Source organism: Chelonoidis abingdonii, chromosome 1, assembly GCF_003597395.2.
Source record: "Chelonoidis abingdonii isolate Lonesome George chromosome 1, CheloAbing_2.0, whole genome shotgun sequence".
NCBI lineage: Eukaryota > Metazoa > Chordata > Testudines > Testudinidae > Chelonoidis > Chelonoidis abingdonii.
Window position 1 is genome coordinate 268,418,362 of NC_133769.1, and position 18,294 is coordinate 268,436,655.

General features: G+C 40.4%; 1 protein-coding gene across 1 annotated transcript; it reads left to right on the top strand.

The window, feature by feature from the left end:
• The first annotated feature begins 326 nt into the window (after nucleotides 1-326).
• Nucleotides 327-16,061, top strand: SLC10A2 (solute carrier family 10 member 2). The gene is made up of 6 exons (XM_032791725.1): nucleotides 327-721; nucleotides 8,191-8,309; nucleotides 9,243-9,331; nucleotides 11,756-11,931; nucleotides 14,230-14,387; nucleotides 15,901-16,061. The coding sequence occupies exons 1-6, from the start codon at nucleotides 327-329 to the stop codon at nucleotides 16,059-16,061; spliced, it is 1,098 nt and encodes a 365-aa protein (XP_032647616.1).
• The last annotated feature ends 2,233 nt before the right edge of the window (nucleotides 16,062-18,294 follow it).

Below are 18,294 nucleotides of genomic sequence, written 5' to 3' on the forward strand. Positions count from 1 at the left end.
CTTTTAAATATTAACACGATTGCTCTTCTGGTGTGGAATTGAACATTACGGCATGAATAAATGATTAATTAAAAGTTTGCCACTTCAGTAAGATAGCACCAATTATATATACCTTTGTGACTCAGCACAATACTAGACCCTAAACTGGTAGAAACTGAGTTCAAGTATTTATTGCTCTTTATTGCCTCTCATGACATTTAAAAAGAGCTACCAAGAGAAAAGCATTTGCAGAGGGCTTAAAAGTTTGACCTGGATGAACTGCGAATTTCTTTATTTTAAAACACAGCAATAGTGACTTTGAGAAATTTAATTTTGGCGACTTCAAGATGACGACAGCAAACTCAACCACAAATATTTCATACTGTTCTGCAAATGCCACCATTTGCAATGGCACTTCATGTGTTATAGCTGATGACAATTTTAACCAAGTTTTGAATGTAGTTTTAAGTACTGTCCTAACAATCTTATTGGCATTGGTGATGTTCTCCATGGGCTGCAATGTGGACATAAACAAATTCTGGGGACACATAAAAAGGCCATGGGGCATATTTGTGGGCTTCCTCTGTCAGTTTGGAATTATGCCTTTGACAGGCTTTGTGCTGTCACTCATCTTTAATGTGCTTCCTGCTCAAGCTGTTGCTGTGCTGATCATGGGATGCTGTCCAGGTGGAACATCTTCCAACATTCTAGCATATTGGATAGATGGGGACATGGATCTAAGGTAAGAGCATCACTTCTCTGAAAGAATTACTTTCTTTTTTAAAATTACCCATTAATCTCTTTGGAGCAGAAATGAAGGATGGGTCAGTGTTTAGTGCAGTAGCATAGGATTTGGGACAGTCAGGTTAAGTTTTCTTTTCCATCAGATTTTCTGTGTGACCTTGAGCAAATCACTTAGCCTCTCTGAATCTCAGTTCCTCATCTGTAAAAACTGGGATAATAGTATTTCCCTAACTGACAGGGGTGTTGTGAGGATAAATACCTTAACGATTGTGAAATACTTTGAGATCTACTGATGAAAAATGCTGTATAAGAGTGAAGTATTATTATTTACTACACTATGTATCCGTTCAGTTCCATGCACAATGGGGCTCTGACCTGGTTCAGGCTTCTAGGGACTACTGCAAGATAGATTTCATAACAATTAACTTTATAAAGAGAGGTCTATAATCAATTGTTGTTCTAATGTCTCGTTAAATAAATCACCAGTGGAAATATATTTATCCATCTATGTGTTCTTCACAATGGCTAGATTTGCAAAGTTTTTATCCAGGATCCAAATTCATTTGTAACAATTCTGTATGCATCTGGCACGCATGCAAAGTTTTCAAAGAGTGTTTTGTAGGATATAAGCCATAGTCTACTTACTGGTTGCAATCAAAATGCTTCTTTGTGAGTGTGATGATCTCAGTGGCAGGTCACTTGGCTGCAACTTCAAGATGCTGTAAAGTCAGAAATTGTGATGTGTCAGGCAGCTGGCATGTTTGCGGACATCAAATATGTACTTAAGGTGAACGCTGCTTTTGATGCAAATCCCAAGACACTTATTTTTTCCATCATTTAGCTCTAACAGCCTCTAAAAAAGAGCAATTTAAAAAAAACTGATTACCTTGTTCTAAAATAAACAAAAAAGTTTCTCTACTTCCCACAGAGTAACATAAATTACAGCATGTGTCTACTTCATCATATGCCAGTCTGAAATAGCAATGGAAAAACTAATAGAAGTAAGAAAGATGGAGAGCTAAGGTGCATAGATGAAGAATTTTAATATTTGTGGTTTTAAAAAGGCATTTTACCACACTGCAAACAGTGAATTTCTCTGTAACATACAGGTGTTAATGTAATATGTGGTTTTTAATACAGTCTGTAATCAGCTGTGCTAATCACCAGCTTTCTTGCTCTGGAGAAAAGACCTAGAAATATTATAAATTGCCAAGTACTTTATTTCAGTAAAGCACTGATCAGGCAAAACCACAAAGGGAAGGAAATTCAGCAAAAAAGGCTGAAATTCTGTTTTGGTCTCGACCCATTTTTTCAAGGTAGAACAGTGTATGTAGGGCCAAATCTTGCTTTCACTGATATCAGCGTAAATTCAGAAGAACTCCATTGAAGTCACGGGCATTAATCTGGATTGACACTGATGTAAATAAGCACTGGATCTGGCCATTTATTTGAGAGAGGAAACTTCTATGACCCTTACAAAGGGAAAGATAAATGCCTACAAAGGGAATATTCTTCAGGTAGAGACTTTAACCCTGAGACTTCAATGGGCTTTCAATCAGACCCTCAGGGTATATCTACACTGCAAAAAATAAACCACAATCGTGGCACTGAGTCCACGTTTTTAGCCCTGGAGCCCAAGTCCCACAAGCCCAAGTCAGCTGACCCAGGCCAGCTGTAGGCCTTTCATTGCAGTGTAGACATACCCACAGCGACCATGACTCAGGGCCCTGAGGATGAGGGTTGTGTAAAGTAGGGAACAATGTAGGAATCCTCATGCCTGGTAGAAGAATGACCACATGAAGGAAAATATTGCAGCCAGCACTGCAATGCAAAAACTGTGCATGTCATACTACATAAGTGACTGGCCATTAAATAGATGATATTTTATTTGTTTACACAACAAACCACCCCAAGTGTGAAAGGGCCATTGCATTCTAAGTCTTACTTCAGGGTGCAAGCTGATCACCAGCTGAGGGCAGAAATAAATTTCTGTCCATGACATACTCAGAGTGAGTATATACCTTCCTCAGAAGATCACCCTTATTATAGAATTATGATTATTTATTTGTATTACCATAATGCTTAGGAGCCCCAGTCATGGACCAGGGCCCCACTGTGCTAGGTGCTGTACAAACACAGAACTAAAAGATGGTCCCAGCTTCAAAGAGCTAACAACCTAAGTACAAGGCAAGAGACAACAGATGAATAGAGACAAGGGTGTACAAAGAAACAATGAAACAATGTTGGTCAGCACAATAGAAAGTAGTCAACATACCATTGAACACTCAGCAGCTTGTCAAGGGTTTTTTAGGCATCATAAAAAAGGAGAGTTTTAAGGAGGCTTTGACAGGGGATAATGAGGTAGTTTGTGGATGTTAACGGGGAACACTTCCCAAGCATGATGGAAAAGGCATGACAGTGCTTGTTTGAAAATGGGCAATGGATACTGGCATCATAGGCCAATCACAGGCTGGAGTGAATGCGAGATACGTAGAAGGGAGATAGGCTGCAAAGAGTCTTGAAAGTGAAGACAAGCAGCTTATGTTTGATATGAGTGGATACAAAGAGAGGTGTGCCATGGTCAAAGCTACAGGCTAGGAAAATAATCTTTGCAGCAGCATTCCAAATGGATGTGAACAGGGGAAGATTGCATTTGTCAAGACCAGAGAGAAGGATGTTGCAGTAATTGATACATGAGATGATGAAAGTTTAGATGAGAGTTTTAGCAGCCTGGATGGGTAAGAAAGGCCATATCTTAGAGATGCAGTGAAGAAAGAGTCTGCAAGATTTAGACATAGTCTGAATGGGAGGACCTTTAGAGAGTGCAAAGATGATGCAGAGGTTACAGGTCTGAATGACAGACAGGATAGTGGCATTGTCTGCACTGATTGAGAAAGGAGGTGATGGGAGGATTTGAAAGGGAAGAAGAAGAGCTCTGTTTTAGCCATAGTTATCTTGAGACGATGTCTAGAAATCCACAAGATGTTGTAAAAGAGACATGCCACAATAGAAGTTCAGACAGCACAAGACAGATCTAGGGTAGAGATGTAAGTTGTCAGCATAAAGATATTAGGTGAATTTGTGTTTGCGGATGAGTTTACTCATAGCCAATATGCAGAGGGAGAAGAGAAGACGACCAAGGACAGAGCCCTGTGGACTCCCAACAGAAAGGTGGAGAGAGGATGAGGGGACTCCTCCAAAGGACATGCCAAAGGAACAATTAAAGAGCAAGGAGAACCAAGAGAAGACAGTCACGGAAGCCAAAGGAGGGCAAGATTTCAAGAAGAGCATGGCTGACTGTGTCAAAAGCAGCTGACACAACAAGGAATGAGGCTGGAATACTTGTTCTGAGCTTTAGCTAGGAAAAGGATATTAGAAACTTTCGCAAGAATAGTTTCCGTTGAGTGCCAGGGGCAGAAGCTGGTCTGGAAAGAGTTGAGGAAGTAAGTGGAGGAAAACAGCTCCAAACAATGATCACAAACAGTTTCAATGAGCTTAAAGAGGAAGAGTGAGAGGAGATGGTAGTTGGAGAGGCCTGGGTAGGTTTTTTAAGATGGGAAAGATGAAAGCATGCTTGCATTGTGAGGAGAAAGAACCAGAGAAGGGAGGTTAGGGAGAAAGGCAAAGCAAGGGGTGAGAATGGGCATGAGGGAAGTCAGGACATGGGCCAGTGACCTCACCGACTCAACTATATACAGAGAATCCCCTCTTGTTGCAGACATCCCTCCTCCTCTATTGGAGTGAGGGGCTTGAGGCAGAGAAGGGACAGACTTTGAGGAAGAGTAGATTGGCCAACAGAGAGGTAAACCCATATCATCCCCTGTAACAAAGCCCAAGACCTAACTCCATCTTTTACATGGAGCCCTCCAACTGGGCAGCCATAGCCAAAGGGCTAAAGTGAAGGGCCAGAATCAATGTGAAAACACAGGGCTTCCACATGGATGGTCCTGACCTCTCATGGATCCCTCACGTTTGAAGGAAAGCCCCCATGGCCTACTCTGTTGGCACAGTCAGGGATGCATTCAGATTTCTGTCGTAGAATTATCTTCCAATGGGGTTACCACAGGAGAGGGAATTTAGGGCCAGGCCTTTATCTACATTGCCCATGTGCCTGAGATTCTCTTTGTTACACATCTACCTTTTCCCTCTACCTTTTCACCCCAATGGTAGTCACATCTCTTTGACAAAGCCTATCAACCCACACTGCAGTGCTGATTAATCAAATGACTGAATGTCTTAAACAGAAAGAACAACTTCTAAAGCCTTCACATTTAAAAACAGAAAGATCCATGAACAAATAAGGAAGCAATAAGTCTCATGCAAAGCTTCACTATTTAACTGCACTGCTTTTCACTGAACCCATCCTCCATCCTTTGGCCTCAATCCTGCAATGTGATGAACATGGAGAGACCCCTGACACCTGTGTGGTGCCCCAACAACTTCAGTGGGGCCCCTCAAGGACACAGGGTTCCACCCCTACACATCAAGTAGCAGAATATGGCCTTTGTTTGCACATTGGCTATTTAGGGCCTGATCCAAAGCCCACCAAAGTCAAAGAGAGCTTTAGATCAAGTCCCCAGATTAGAAGCTTTTTGGGACAAAGACTCTAGATTGACTTCTGTCTTGCAAAGAACCCAAGGTACTAAATATATATAAATAGATAATATTCTGGAAATTTCCCATAAGTACCCCACGGACAGTATATTTTTAAACTGCTCTAAGTATCTTTTTACCAGAAGCAGTGTTGTCATGATGTACCAAGTAACAAGGTGGTGTCGATTTTAATAATTGAAGAGAGTACACCACTATTACCTGAGGTGTGTCTCTCAGCTCCTGCTGATTCTATGGGAGATCTTTCTGATTTGTTTTCATATTTCTAGTATTTAAAGAAAGGAAATTATAAAACAATACCTTACATTAATGTTAACCAGAAAAAACTGCTTATTTACCATTGAGCCTACCCTTTGGGCTGACTTTTCCTCCCTTAATTTCTCTCTTTGCATCTAGGTACCAAAGGGGCCAAGTTACAGAATCTGAAATATCATATGGTATTAGATAGTATATCCTATGATATACTGTATATCACCTGGGCAGGCAGTGTGGTTCCATGGTGAAGGCACTGATGCTGATCTAACTGGCTAACCTAATTGCCTTCACATGCCTGACTAATCTAATTGCCTTCTATGACGAGATAACGGGCTCTGTGGATGAGGGGAAAGCAGTGGATATGTTATTCCTTGACTTTAGCAAAGCTTTCAACACGGTCTCCCACAGCATTCTTGCCAGCAAGTTAAAAAAGTAAGGGCTGGATGAATGGACTCTAAGATTGATAGAAAGATGACTAGATCATCGGGCTCAACGGCTAGTGATCAATGGCTCCATGTAGTTGGCAGCCGGTATCAAGCGGAGTGCTCCAAGGTCAGTCCTGGGGCCAGTTTTGTTCAATATCTTCATTAATGATCTGGAGGATGGCGTAGATTGCATCCTCAGCAAGTTTGCAGATGACACTAAACTGGGAGGAGTGGTAGATATGCTGGAGGGTAGGGATAGGATATAGAGGGACCTAGACAAATTAGAGGATTGGGCCAAAAGAAATCTGAATCATGTTAACAGGAAAAGTGCAGAGTCCTGCACTTGGATCAAGAATCCCATGCACTGACAGACTAGGGAACTGAAATGACTCAGGCAGGCAATTCTGCAAGAAAGATTTATGGCTTACAGTGAGACAAGAGAGCTTGAAATGAGGTCTTCAATAGTGTCCCTTGTTCCAAAGAAGGCCTACAATGCATTTTGGTGATGATATAAGTAGGGAGGCATTGCCCAGCAGATCAGGGACTGATCATTCCCCCATTTGCATTGGTGGGGCCCTCATCTGGAGTGCTCTGCTCCAGTTTTGCGTCCCTAACAACTACAAAAAGGTTGTGGGTAAAAATTGGAAAGAGTCAGCAGAGGGTGGCAACAAAACTGATCTAGCGGTTTGGATGCAACAGTGCCTTATTGAGGGAGGCCTGAGGGAACTGGATTGTTTGTCTGCAGAAGAGAAGAATGAGGGAGATTTGATAGCTGCTTCAACTACCTGAAAGGGTTCATAAGAGGTATGGATCTAGATTTTCTCCAGTGGTAAACAGATTGACAGAATAAGGAGTATTGTTGATTCACATAGTTGAGTGTGGAGGTTTTTAGGTTGCATGTATATGAAGGAAAAACTATTTCACTAGGAGGTTGGTGAACACATGGAATGGATTACCTAGAGGTGCTTGAATCTCCTTCCTTAGAAGTTTTTAAGGTCAGGCTTGACAAAGCCCTGGCTGGGATGATTTAGTTGGGGATTGGTCCTGCTTTGGGCAGAGGGTTGGACTAGATGACCTCCTGAGGTCCCTTCTAACCATGATATTCTATGATCTCAGAGTCCTTGGTTCTATTCCCAGTTCCATAGCTTGCAGTTTGACCTTGGGGGAAAAAATCACTTCACTTCTCTTATGTCCCCTTTCAGTAAAATTGGACTAATACTACTTACCTCCTTTATAAAGGAATTTGGGCACTACTGACAAACAGCCATGTATTATTACTAATGGTAAACAAGCTGCAATAGCATGCATGGGTAAGGAGCCAAATCAAGGTTTCCCGGATAAAAATAATTGGACATAAGGTTTATTCAAGTTAGAAACTTACATAGAGCCAATTCCAACACAGTGCTCCAGCAATTAAGAGCCAGTTTCTGTAATACTTTACACCATGAGTAGTCTTATTGATTTAGTGAGCCTAATATGACTAAAAGTGGCAGAATCTGGATCAAAGATGGGAGTACATAAAGCTTACCGGGTATCTCTGCTCCTATCGCCTCCACATGCTTAATTCAGCGTGAATCCCCATCAGATAATCTCCCAGTCAGTTAACCATACCCTTTAGCTCGCCTAGGTTACATCTGCACTAGGGATATGGGTCAAGTCAAATACTTGCACTTGCTTGAGGAGAGCCAGCACAAATATAAATAGCAGTGTAGCTGCAGCAACATCACAACTTAGCCATGCCAAATATGTACCCATAGGATTCAGGCAGGTTTGTACTCAGCACAGCTAAGCTGTGCCTCCAATGCCTGTACTACTGCAGCGACACTATGATTTATACTCCTACTATCTCAATGAGAGCTGGCACAAGTGTGCATACATGAGCTGGAAATCATATCCCTAGCTTGTAGTGTAGATGTAGCCCTAGGCGCAACAGAATAGTTTAGGGTGAAGATTCCATCTTAACTGGAAATAGTTCACTTTTTTTTTTTCAGGATAACATGGCACTCTAACATTTCTTCAATTTAGTTTTTTTGTGAATTAATATGCAGGATAAATTGTCTGCAGCCAGTAGCATTTTCTTCACCATTTTTCATAAATTATTAAATTGCAATAAGAAAATGGAAGACTCCGTTGGAGAGTATGAAATGAACTATAACTTTTGCCAATTTCCTTGCAGTATCAGTATGACAACATGTTCAACGTTGCTTGCACTGGGGATGATGCCACTTTGTCTCTTTGTCTATACCAAAATGTGGACAGACACTGAGTCCATCGTAATCCCCTATGACAGTATAGGTGAGTCAAATCAATGTTTTCTTTCTCTCTCTCTCATATCTTTCTCCTTTTGGAAGCAACTACCTTTGTACCAGCAGCCTATAGTATCCATTCTGACAGATACTAGGACACTCCGCACCTTACAGGATGGAGCCCTACAGCCATTACTATCTGTACTATTTATAAAAAGAGTACAGATATTTACCGTAGGGTAACAAATTTCTATATCCTTTGTGGAGATGTTGTAAGGATATAGAAAAAAAACAGGTATAGAGATTTGCCCCACTTTTGGATAAATATCTGTGCCATTTTTGTAATGGCTGTAGGGCATGGGACTGCAAGATGCTGAGTGCTGTGGCCCTGATCCAGCAATGCACTTAAGCACATGCTCAGATTTAAGTTAGGTTGCAAAAAAGGACAACTGAATGCTTGAGGTCAGTAGGGCTACTCGTATGTTTAGGATTCAGCCCTTAATGTCCACTGGTTTAGGTTCCGGAATCTGTTCCCTACACAACAGTGAAGTCACCTTCATGTACTTAAATTTCAGCTCCAAAAGAGAGTCATGTAAACCATTTGTGTTCCTAATATCAGCATTGGGAAAAATGCCCACAATGTAAGAAGCTCTAATATGAGTGCTGCTATGGCACAGTAGTAACACCTGCAGGCAAAATGCACGTTTAATACCACAGTAAACAAACGGTACACCACACTAAAATAGCTGTATGCTTTTTTACCCTGATGAATATATATGTCACTACAAATACCTCACAAGGTTTCTGAAGATAGTACAATTCATATTCTTATGCTTTACATTACGCTCTGTATGTGGATGTCCATGGGTATAACCAGAAACTTACATACAGCAACCTGCTATTTAAACATATTCTCACTGTTCAGTGTCTGTTTTCTTATTATGACTGTTCTCTGTTAAATGTTGTTTGTTCTTATTTTCAGGTATTTCACTGGTAGCTCTTGTAATTCCTGTTTCATTTGGAATATTTGTTAATCACAAATGGCCCCAGAAAGCTAAAATTATACTTAAGGTAAGATATCAAACTTTCATATACTGATCTGAACCATTACTCATTGCGGGTCAGGTTATGGCTTCAATACTCAAAAAATATGTTTCTACTCACAACAAATAAGAAAATCAGTAACTAGCTTCATGATAGCAATGAAATTCCCCATCTAGCAACATGTTGCTCCAATCCTGAACAAATGTGTGCGAGTTGCATACATCATTATAAATCAACATTGTTCAGTGATTTCACATGTGATTTGGTATTAATTGAAATGGATTATGGACCCTATCCTACAAGGTTCTCATTGCTTCTGAGAGATGCTGAGTACCCTCAACTCCCACTGATCATCATTAATTAGTACACATATTTTCTCATTAAAATAATCTTTTGAAGAATAGTTATTCCCTTAATATTTGTCATCCTTTCAGTGATATCAGAGCTCAATATAATGTTTCTCTTTATGTCAAATTCATTTTCTTAACATATTCATTTACTGTGCTATATTTCAAAATCTACTCATAGCTATTTATAAACTTGGACATGGTATATTTTTGGACCCAAAAGAATTGACAATTGCATATTAAAACTGGTAGTTTTATTTTTTTTTAAATACCTTGGTAGCAATGAATGGAAGTTTCAACTTTCAGACATGTTTACATCCTACACATAAACAGAAGGTGCATAATAAATAGTATACATGCACACTTTGCTTTGTGTAGGCCAATGAAGGGTCAAGAATAAGTCAAGAGCAATATGAAGGAGACAAAGCTGACAAGGTTTGGTTCAAATAGGGGGAATGAGTACAACTAGAATTTACTAGAATGAAATCAAACCAGATTTGCACAGCCGGACGCTTTTCTCTTCACTGGAATAATCTGGTTATTAGCTCATCGCAAACCAAAGCAAGAATAGTCACATCAACTCACTATTCTTGTAGGCCTGGGCCAAAGACCATTGAATTCAGTCTTTCCATTGAATTCAATCAGAGCTGGGTCAGACCCATAGTCTCTATGGTTGAATAATTCACTCCACCTGAGTCCAGCTACATAACCCCAAGTGTTCTCTGACAGTGTATGCCATCAGGGGTAGAATTTCTCCTCAGGAAGAGATTTAGCCTTTTCTCTGCCAAACACAGGATGGGATCTCCATACATCCCATCACAAGGACCTAAATTAAGTTTTCAGTACTACAAAAAATAAGTAAAGAAAAAATTGTAAATATAAGTTGTGAAAAGACAATCATTCCTTTGGAGACTATTGCAGTAAGAATTTAAAGTGGTGTTAAAATTTTGACTCAAAGGATCTCCTGGTGTCCCCACACATTACTTTTATTGTTAACTGCATATCTTACAATTATATGTCCTAATACCTTGTTTCAGCATATCTTGCTGTAATAGGGTTCACAAACCCCATACTGAGCATAGCCAGAAAGGAGAACAGAGTATTCTCCATTTCAGAATACCAGGCTAACAATATGCAGTACAGCTGACAGAACTACCTGTCATGGAGGCAAGCACCCACAGCTGGGAAAACAAACCCATCTATAAAGGGAGCAGAACAGAGGGTGGGGGGAAGGCAGAAAGGCCTGGTATGATAGAAGGGTATCAGCCCAACACTAGGATGTGTCTAAGGACAAGTCTACACTACATCGGCATAGCTGTGCTGCTGTAGCGCGTCTGTTAAAGATATGCTATGCAGACAGGAGAGCTCTCCCATTGGCATAATTACTCCGCCTCCACAGGAGATGGAAGCGATGTCAGCAGTAGCATCTTCCGCCAACATAGTGAGGTGTAAACAGCACCTAAGTAGATATAATTTACGTCACTTGGGGTGGGGGGAGGTCTTTTTCACACCCCTGAGAGATGTGTTACATCAACTTAAGTGGTAGTGTAGACCAGTAGTAAGAAACTGACAGGGAGACAAAGGAAGACTGGAAGCACTAGAGATTAGTGGGAGGAAGCGGTGGCCAGCACATCCCTCAGCCCGCGCCGCTTCCCACAGCCCCCATTGTCCTGGGACAGCGAACCACGGCCAGTGGGAGCGGCAATCAGCTGAACCTGCGGACGCAGCAGGTAAACAAACCGGCCTGGCCTGCCAGGGTGCTCACCTTGGCGGGCCACATGCCAAAGGTTGCTGATCCCTATAGGTTAAATTGGTGGATCAGGCTAATTTGAAATGAATAGAGAAAGACCAGTTAGAACGCTGGGACCTCCAGAGACGCTGCCCCTAGAGCAATGGATATTTGGCCTTTTGAGTATAGGCAGCTAGCTTTCATACTATCTACTGCAGCTTTTGTGAATCATTAATGTAAACCCTTTCTTTTTAAATGTAAAACTTATTTCAGTATGATTAAAAGAAAGATATGTTTGTGCGTGATTAAATCATGGTGATCTACTTGATTTAGCCAAGGTTTATTTTAAAATACAACCCTTTTTAATCCCTTCAGGCAGGTTCCATTACTGGACTAGTTCTCATATTGATCGTTGCCGTAGTTGGAGGAATATTGTACAAGGGATCCTGGATTATCAGCCCTCAACTGTGGATCGTTGGAACCATATTTCCAGCTGCTGGCTACTCTCTAGGTTTTCTTCTGGCTCGCATCGCTGGTCAGTCTTGGCAAAGGTAGAGATTGCTCAGTTACGTAGTGTGTGTAATCTTATTTCAGTCATAAAAGAAAATTGGCCCATATGATGCTTATATTTAGTGCCTAACCACTAACTCACTCTTAAGAGCTAGTTATGTTACAGAGTCACAACCCACAACTTGGTGTATACATCAAAGTGCAACTTTTGTTCTGAACACTTTTCATTATGGTTTCTGGCTATTCTTTAGTTCCACAAAGCCTTCCTGAAAGTGATTGGGTGTCCAGTAGAGTTCCCTAGGAAACCTAGATGTCTGTGCACCTGATGTTTTAGTTTGCAACCACCTTTTTCCTTCACAATAGAGGTCGTGTTGTGACTGACTTTCAGCTGGAAGAGCAACATGTTACCCAAATGTTGACAAATTAGGAGCCATCACTGCATATCGATCCCCTACACACCTGCATATATGTATTTGTCCACATCTTTCCGAAACTAGAACTCAGAACTGGACACAATACTCTAGTTGAGGCCTCGTCAGTGCACAGTTGAGTGGGACAGTTACCCTGCATGAATGATTAGCCTTTTTCATATTGTTGACCCATACTCATTTTGTGATCTTCTATGCACATGCATACATAGGCTCACATCCTTTTCAGCAGTGCTACCACCTACCCAGTTATTTCCAATTTTGTAGTTGTGCTTTTGATTTTTTTCTTCCTGAGTGTAATGCTTTGCATTTGTCTTAGCTGAATTTCATCTTGTTGATGTCAGACCATTTCTCCAATTTGTCCCAGTAATTTTAAATTCTAATCCTGTCCTCTTAAGTGCAAGCCTGGTGTCATCTGCAGATTTTATAAGCACACTCTCCACTGCACTATCCAAGTCATTAATGAAACTATTGACTACTGGATTCAGGACTGACCCCATTGAATTTTACTATATAAGTTCTCTCAGTTTGACAGCAAACCATAACTATCCTTTGAATCTGGTCAACCAACCAGGTTTTCATTCACCTTGTCACAATTTCTTCCAAGCCACATTTCCATAGATTGCTTATGAGAAAGTCATGTGTGACTGCATCAAAAGCCTTACTAAACATCAAGATATTACATCTACAGTTTCCCCCCACTCCTAAGTCAGTAACCTTGTCAAAGAAGAAAATTGGGTTTGTTTGACATGATTTGTTCTTGACAAATCCATGCTGGCTATTCCTTATAACCCTGTTATCCTCTAGGTTTTTACAAAGAGATTGTTTAATAATTTCTTTAGTATCTTTCAGGTATCCAACTTAGGCCAACTGGTCTATAATTACCTGCATCCTCTTTGCTCCCCTTTTTAAAGATAGGTGCTATGTTTGTCCTTCTCCAGCCCTCTGAGAACTCATGGAAGACAGGTGAGGTCCCAAAGATCATTGTTAACGGTTCTGAAATGGCTTCAGCTAGATCCTTAGGTACCTTAGGATGAATTTCATCAGGCTCTGCTGATTTGAATACATTTAACTTATTTAAATATTCCTTAACTTGTTCTTGAGCTTCCATTCCTTTCCCCTTGATGTTAATATTAATTGTATTAAGCATCTGGACAGAATTAACCTTTTTAGTGAAGACCGAAGCAAAGTAGATATTAAACACCATAGCTGCCTTGATATCATCAGTTATTAGCTTTTTTGCTGCTAAGTAGAAGATCTACACTTCATCTGTCTCTTGCTCCTCATGTATTTATACAACCTCTTCTTATTGCCTTTTATGTCCCTTGCTAGGTGTAACTCGTTTTGTGCCTTAGCTTTTCTGATTAGCACAAGCATGTAGAGACATTCTTTCGTATGCATCCTTCGACATTTATCCATGTTTCCACTTTTTGTATGTTATACCTATACTAGGCAGTATGTAAATTCCCCTCATCCCACTCTTGTGGCTACGTCCTACAATCTTCCTTTACTTGATCAATCTATGCTATGTCATTTGCAAATAGTTGGATATGTCATATGCTGTGAGTCACTAATAACGCCCATGAAATCCATAGACTCCTGCTGACTTCAAGGGGCATACCTTAAATTCCCTGGCCAATTCTCTAAGTGTGGGCAATGAGATCTCACCACATGAAAGATGCTGAGAAGAAAATCCTGCATTGCCACAGTGGTCTCTGTACATTTGTGAAATGGGTCCTTTCCAATTCTCACATTTCATTGAGTTCTGTAACTGGATTATGTAAACCAGATGGTTCTTTTCTGCCCTGATATCTGTGATTGTATGTCTCTTACATTCCTTTGTATTCTTTCAAAGTTACATAGGCACAACAGGATACCATATGAAATTTTTCTTTTTATCATTCTCTTTAGATGTCGTACAGTAGCTCTAGAAACAGGTATGCAGAACACTCAACTGTGTACAACTATAGTCCAGCTCTCCTTCACCTCTGAACAGCTTGCACTGATGTTTACTTTTCCACTCATCTACAGTATTTTCCAGATAGTGTTTGCTTTAATATTTGTAGGAGGTAAGTCACAGATATCTTCTACTATACTAATAGCTTTATTATTAGTATTTATTCCTTGGGGTCCAGAGATAATGAGACAATTAGGAAGATAAAAATACAATATGAAATGATAATTTAAATAATGTGTCCCCACTGTGCTAGGCACTGTACAAGCGATAGGAGACATGGGCTTCAATTCTGCATTCTGGCTGGGTCATTTACTCCAGCACAAAGGGGCTCTAAACATCTAGAATTAGCTATCTGGGAATGTCCCCAATTCAGAAGCATCCCCTGGAAGGCATGCCAAGGGTATGACCATGGTAGGAAGGAGGTACACTAGCACAGAACAGATGTGATTGGACTTAGTGCACTCCAACTATTCTGAGAAGTTGCAACAGCCCATACAGGACCAGGACAGTATAAACTATACCTGTCCCTGCTGCTACTCTTTTCTACTTCCTGTATGAAAGATGTTTTACTGTATAGGGCACTGAACTGGGACTCGAGTGACTTGCATTCAGTTTCTGGCTTGGCCACAGACTTCGTGTGACCTTGGGCAAGTCACCTAGTCTACTCTGTGCCTCAGTTCCCCATCTGTGAAATGGGAATAATACTTCACAGGGATATTGTAAGGGTAAAATCCATTAATGAATGTGAGGTGCAGACATACTGTGATAATGGCCATAGATAGATATGCTGGAAGTGTAGCTAAAGTAAGAGCCTCATCCCTCTTCCTACCTTTTTACACCATATAAATGGGCCAGAGCAACATAAAGGGGTGGGGGTGGGCTAAAAAGGGAAGGCAGTGTGATCTATGGATAATGCACTAGCTTGGGAGTCAGGAGCCCTGGGTTCTAGTTCTCAATCCACCAGTGGTCAGCTGCTCTTAAGTCACTTCACAGCTATGTGCCTGGATTTCCTTATTTGTAAAATGGGAATAATGATACTACTCTCTTTTTAAAGCAGCTTAAGAGCTAATGATGTTATAAACTAGCTAGATGGTGGTGGTGGTATTTTAAGTTCCAGGTCTATCCAGGGGAAGATACTTCCAACCCAGACATTATGAAAGACAGCCATAAGGCTGCCTCCTCATTAACTCCTCCCCCCAGAATCCAAGAGGTACAAAAGTGTCACTTAACTATTCTTCCCCCACTCCCTCAGCTCCTGCACCAAGTACAGTCCAGTCAGAACTGAGAATTGGTACCATGGGAATTGCCTGAAGAAGCCAACATTCTAAATTAAATAAATAAATTAAAGCCTATAATCCACTGGATGATCAGAAGACAGTCAAATTCCCAATGCAGTGCAAATATTTATCTTTATTTCAAATATACTTTTTTCCAGGATGGGTTACTATTGACAGACTTTTGTGTAAAAAGCTATGTTAAACATTAAACAGTAGCTGGATCTACCTTTTATTAATATTAGGAAAGTAAAAGTCTTTAGTACCTTATACCACTAGCTTCTGTGTATTATTATAAATTTCTGCCTTTATTGTAACATTATATATATATATATATATATTGATTCCTAGTCTACTACTTGCACAAAAGATTCTGTAGCACACCAAAGACAGACTTCACAGAACCAACAAGTGAAATTGAATCGACACCAGAAACATATGCCCAGATGAATGGAGGATTTACATCAAATGAAAAAAGTACAAGAAACACGAACGACGCTATCATCTCCTGACATTGTGTAAAAGAGTTTCGCAACGATTGACTGGTGAACAGTTTCTTTGTGGTTTTGTGTTTTAATTTTTGAATGAAGCTTGCACCACCAGGATACAAATCTAGGTTTGACACTAATTTGCTACAATATTTAGTGTTCCATAATTGTCCATTTGATCAAGGAAGGACAGAGTAAACCTAGAGGAAAGCTGAGCAAAATTTCAGGCATAAGTGTCCTTCCCCCCGTCCCAACGTAAAAATGAAATGACAATCCAAAGAGCAAATAATTAGACAAAATTTCATTTTGGTCAGCATGAGCAGCCAAAAACATTTTTTTTGAAATAACTGAGTGCCATTATCAAGGTATGCAATTTGTTGTTTTTAATCTGACATATTTACTGTTTATCACAATAGGCAGATCAGATCAGGACCCTCAAATTCCCTGTGTTTCCCACAGACATAGGGCTTAAAGTGAGTTTATTTCTCATAGTCCCGGGGGGGCAATGGAAACCACACAATTTCAAGCCATCTCTTTCAAGAAGTACCAAAAGGATTAAATTTATACTAAAGCTATTATTTTAATAAGTAAAAAATGTCTCAATTTGTGCCTATATTCACTACAGTAAAAATTTTCATGTCTTCAGTTTAGGTCAATTAGATATGAAGGTGCCTGATATTCTGGTGAAATCAGGAACTTAAAGATTTATATTATCTAAACTATGGACAGTAATTGTGAATAAAAATGTACCTATTTATTCCTGAAGATTGGAGGCTACTGTTTGAAAATCTGCCCCTGAATGCCTGAATGATCCGAGTTCAATTCCAAGAAAGCACAGTAACTCTGTAAACCCCAAACATATTCAATAGTCCAAATTCAGCAGTCCTTATGCAAGGAAAACTTACATTTTAATGCCAATTAAAGGTTAGTTGAATAAGGACCTCAAGAATGAGCCAAATATCAACACGTGGAAATAATCACTCTTTTTCAGAGATTAGTTAACTCAAGGAAACATATCTATGTGTTGTAAGTTCCCCACCACACACATTAAAGCACTTTATATTTTCTATCCAAAATATGCATTTTGCAAATACAATTTAGGTAAGGAATTTAAGCTCCAGCCATACAGTTTTTCATCATTTCAGAAACATGCTCAGTATCAGAGTGAATTACTTTAATGTATTAGATGTGGGGGAAAGGGTCTTAAAAATCATTCATCACTTAGCAAAGTGCTGGGAAGCCTTAAATTGTATTGATTTGGGAGTTGAGGGCTCCTAACCTTCTAGGAAGTGCTCAGCATTGGCGTGAGCTGGCCCATACCACCACCTTCACTTTTATTTAAACAGGCAGGTACTCCGCAGCCTAATATGGAGAGATCATAAAACTGAAAAGAAACTCAGCAAGCAAAAGATAAGCATTTAACTCCAACAGCTGTGGGAAATGTCTTTGGATCGGATTGTGTTCCTCTTGGGTCAATGGAAGTTCTACTGTTAACCTCACATGGGTTAGGGAGCGGTCTTCATGTTTGTTCCTGTTTAAACTGCGGAAGCAAGGCAGAATTCTGCTTTGTTAAAGCTAGAACCACCTCTGAGCTTTTGAAATGAAAATTTTCTGTACATTCTTTTAATGTATTTTAAAAATATATTAAGTTTCATAATTTGTCTTGCTTGTATCATATTAAAGCATGCGTCACAGGGTACACTCACTGCTGAGATAGCCTCGTCCTGGTTGCTCTGGGAATTAGCTCACTCCAGGTCTGACACTCACTTCTGTCATCTCACCCTCACCACAGCCCGCTTGGACTTCACATATTTCCTCTTTGTGACTCAGTCCTCCAGCCAGGTCATTATGTAGTCCTCCCCTGCAAGGTATCAAAGTCCCACTGGATCAGCTGTATTCATCCACTCCTGACAGTCTTCCAATCCACAGGTAAGTGCTGTGCTACTTTCCCAGCAGCTGGTAGGGGAACCCAGACCCACCCACCGCTCCAGGTTCCAATCCAGGGACCCTATGTCTAGCAACTATGATCTGCACCCAGACACTATTACTATTTCCCTGGGCTTTTTTTTCTTTCCTGTCTGCTCTGTCTTCTGCCCCACCCTCTGGATTTACCAGCCCAAACTCTCTCCAACCAGGGAATAACTGCAGACTAAACACTATAACCCCAAACACACCTCTCCCGTAGAGTGAATGCAGAGTACTTCCCCTGTAACCAGCTTCTGCTGCCAACTTCCTGGTTTTACACCAGCCCCATCTG

Bases quoted from the DNA above. Each gene is read 5' to 3' on its own strand.
- SLC10A2 (XM_032791725.1), top strand. From the start codon at position 327: ATGACGACAGCAAACTCAACCACAAATATTTCATACTGTTCTGCAAAT. The intron at 722-8,190 runs GTAAGAGCATCA...ATTTCCTTGCAG, and splicing joins GATGGGGACATGGATCTAAG to TATCAGTATGACAACATGTT. The intron at 11,932-14,229 runs GTAGAGATTGCT...CATTCTCTTTAG, and splicing joins GCTGGTCAGTCTTGGCAAAG to ATGTCGTACAGTAGCTCTAG.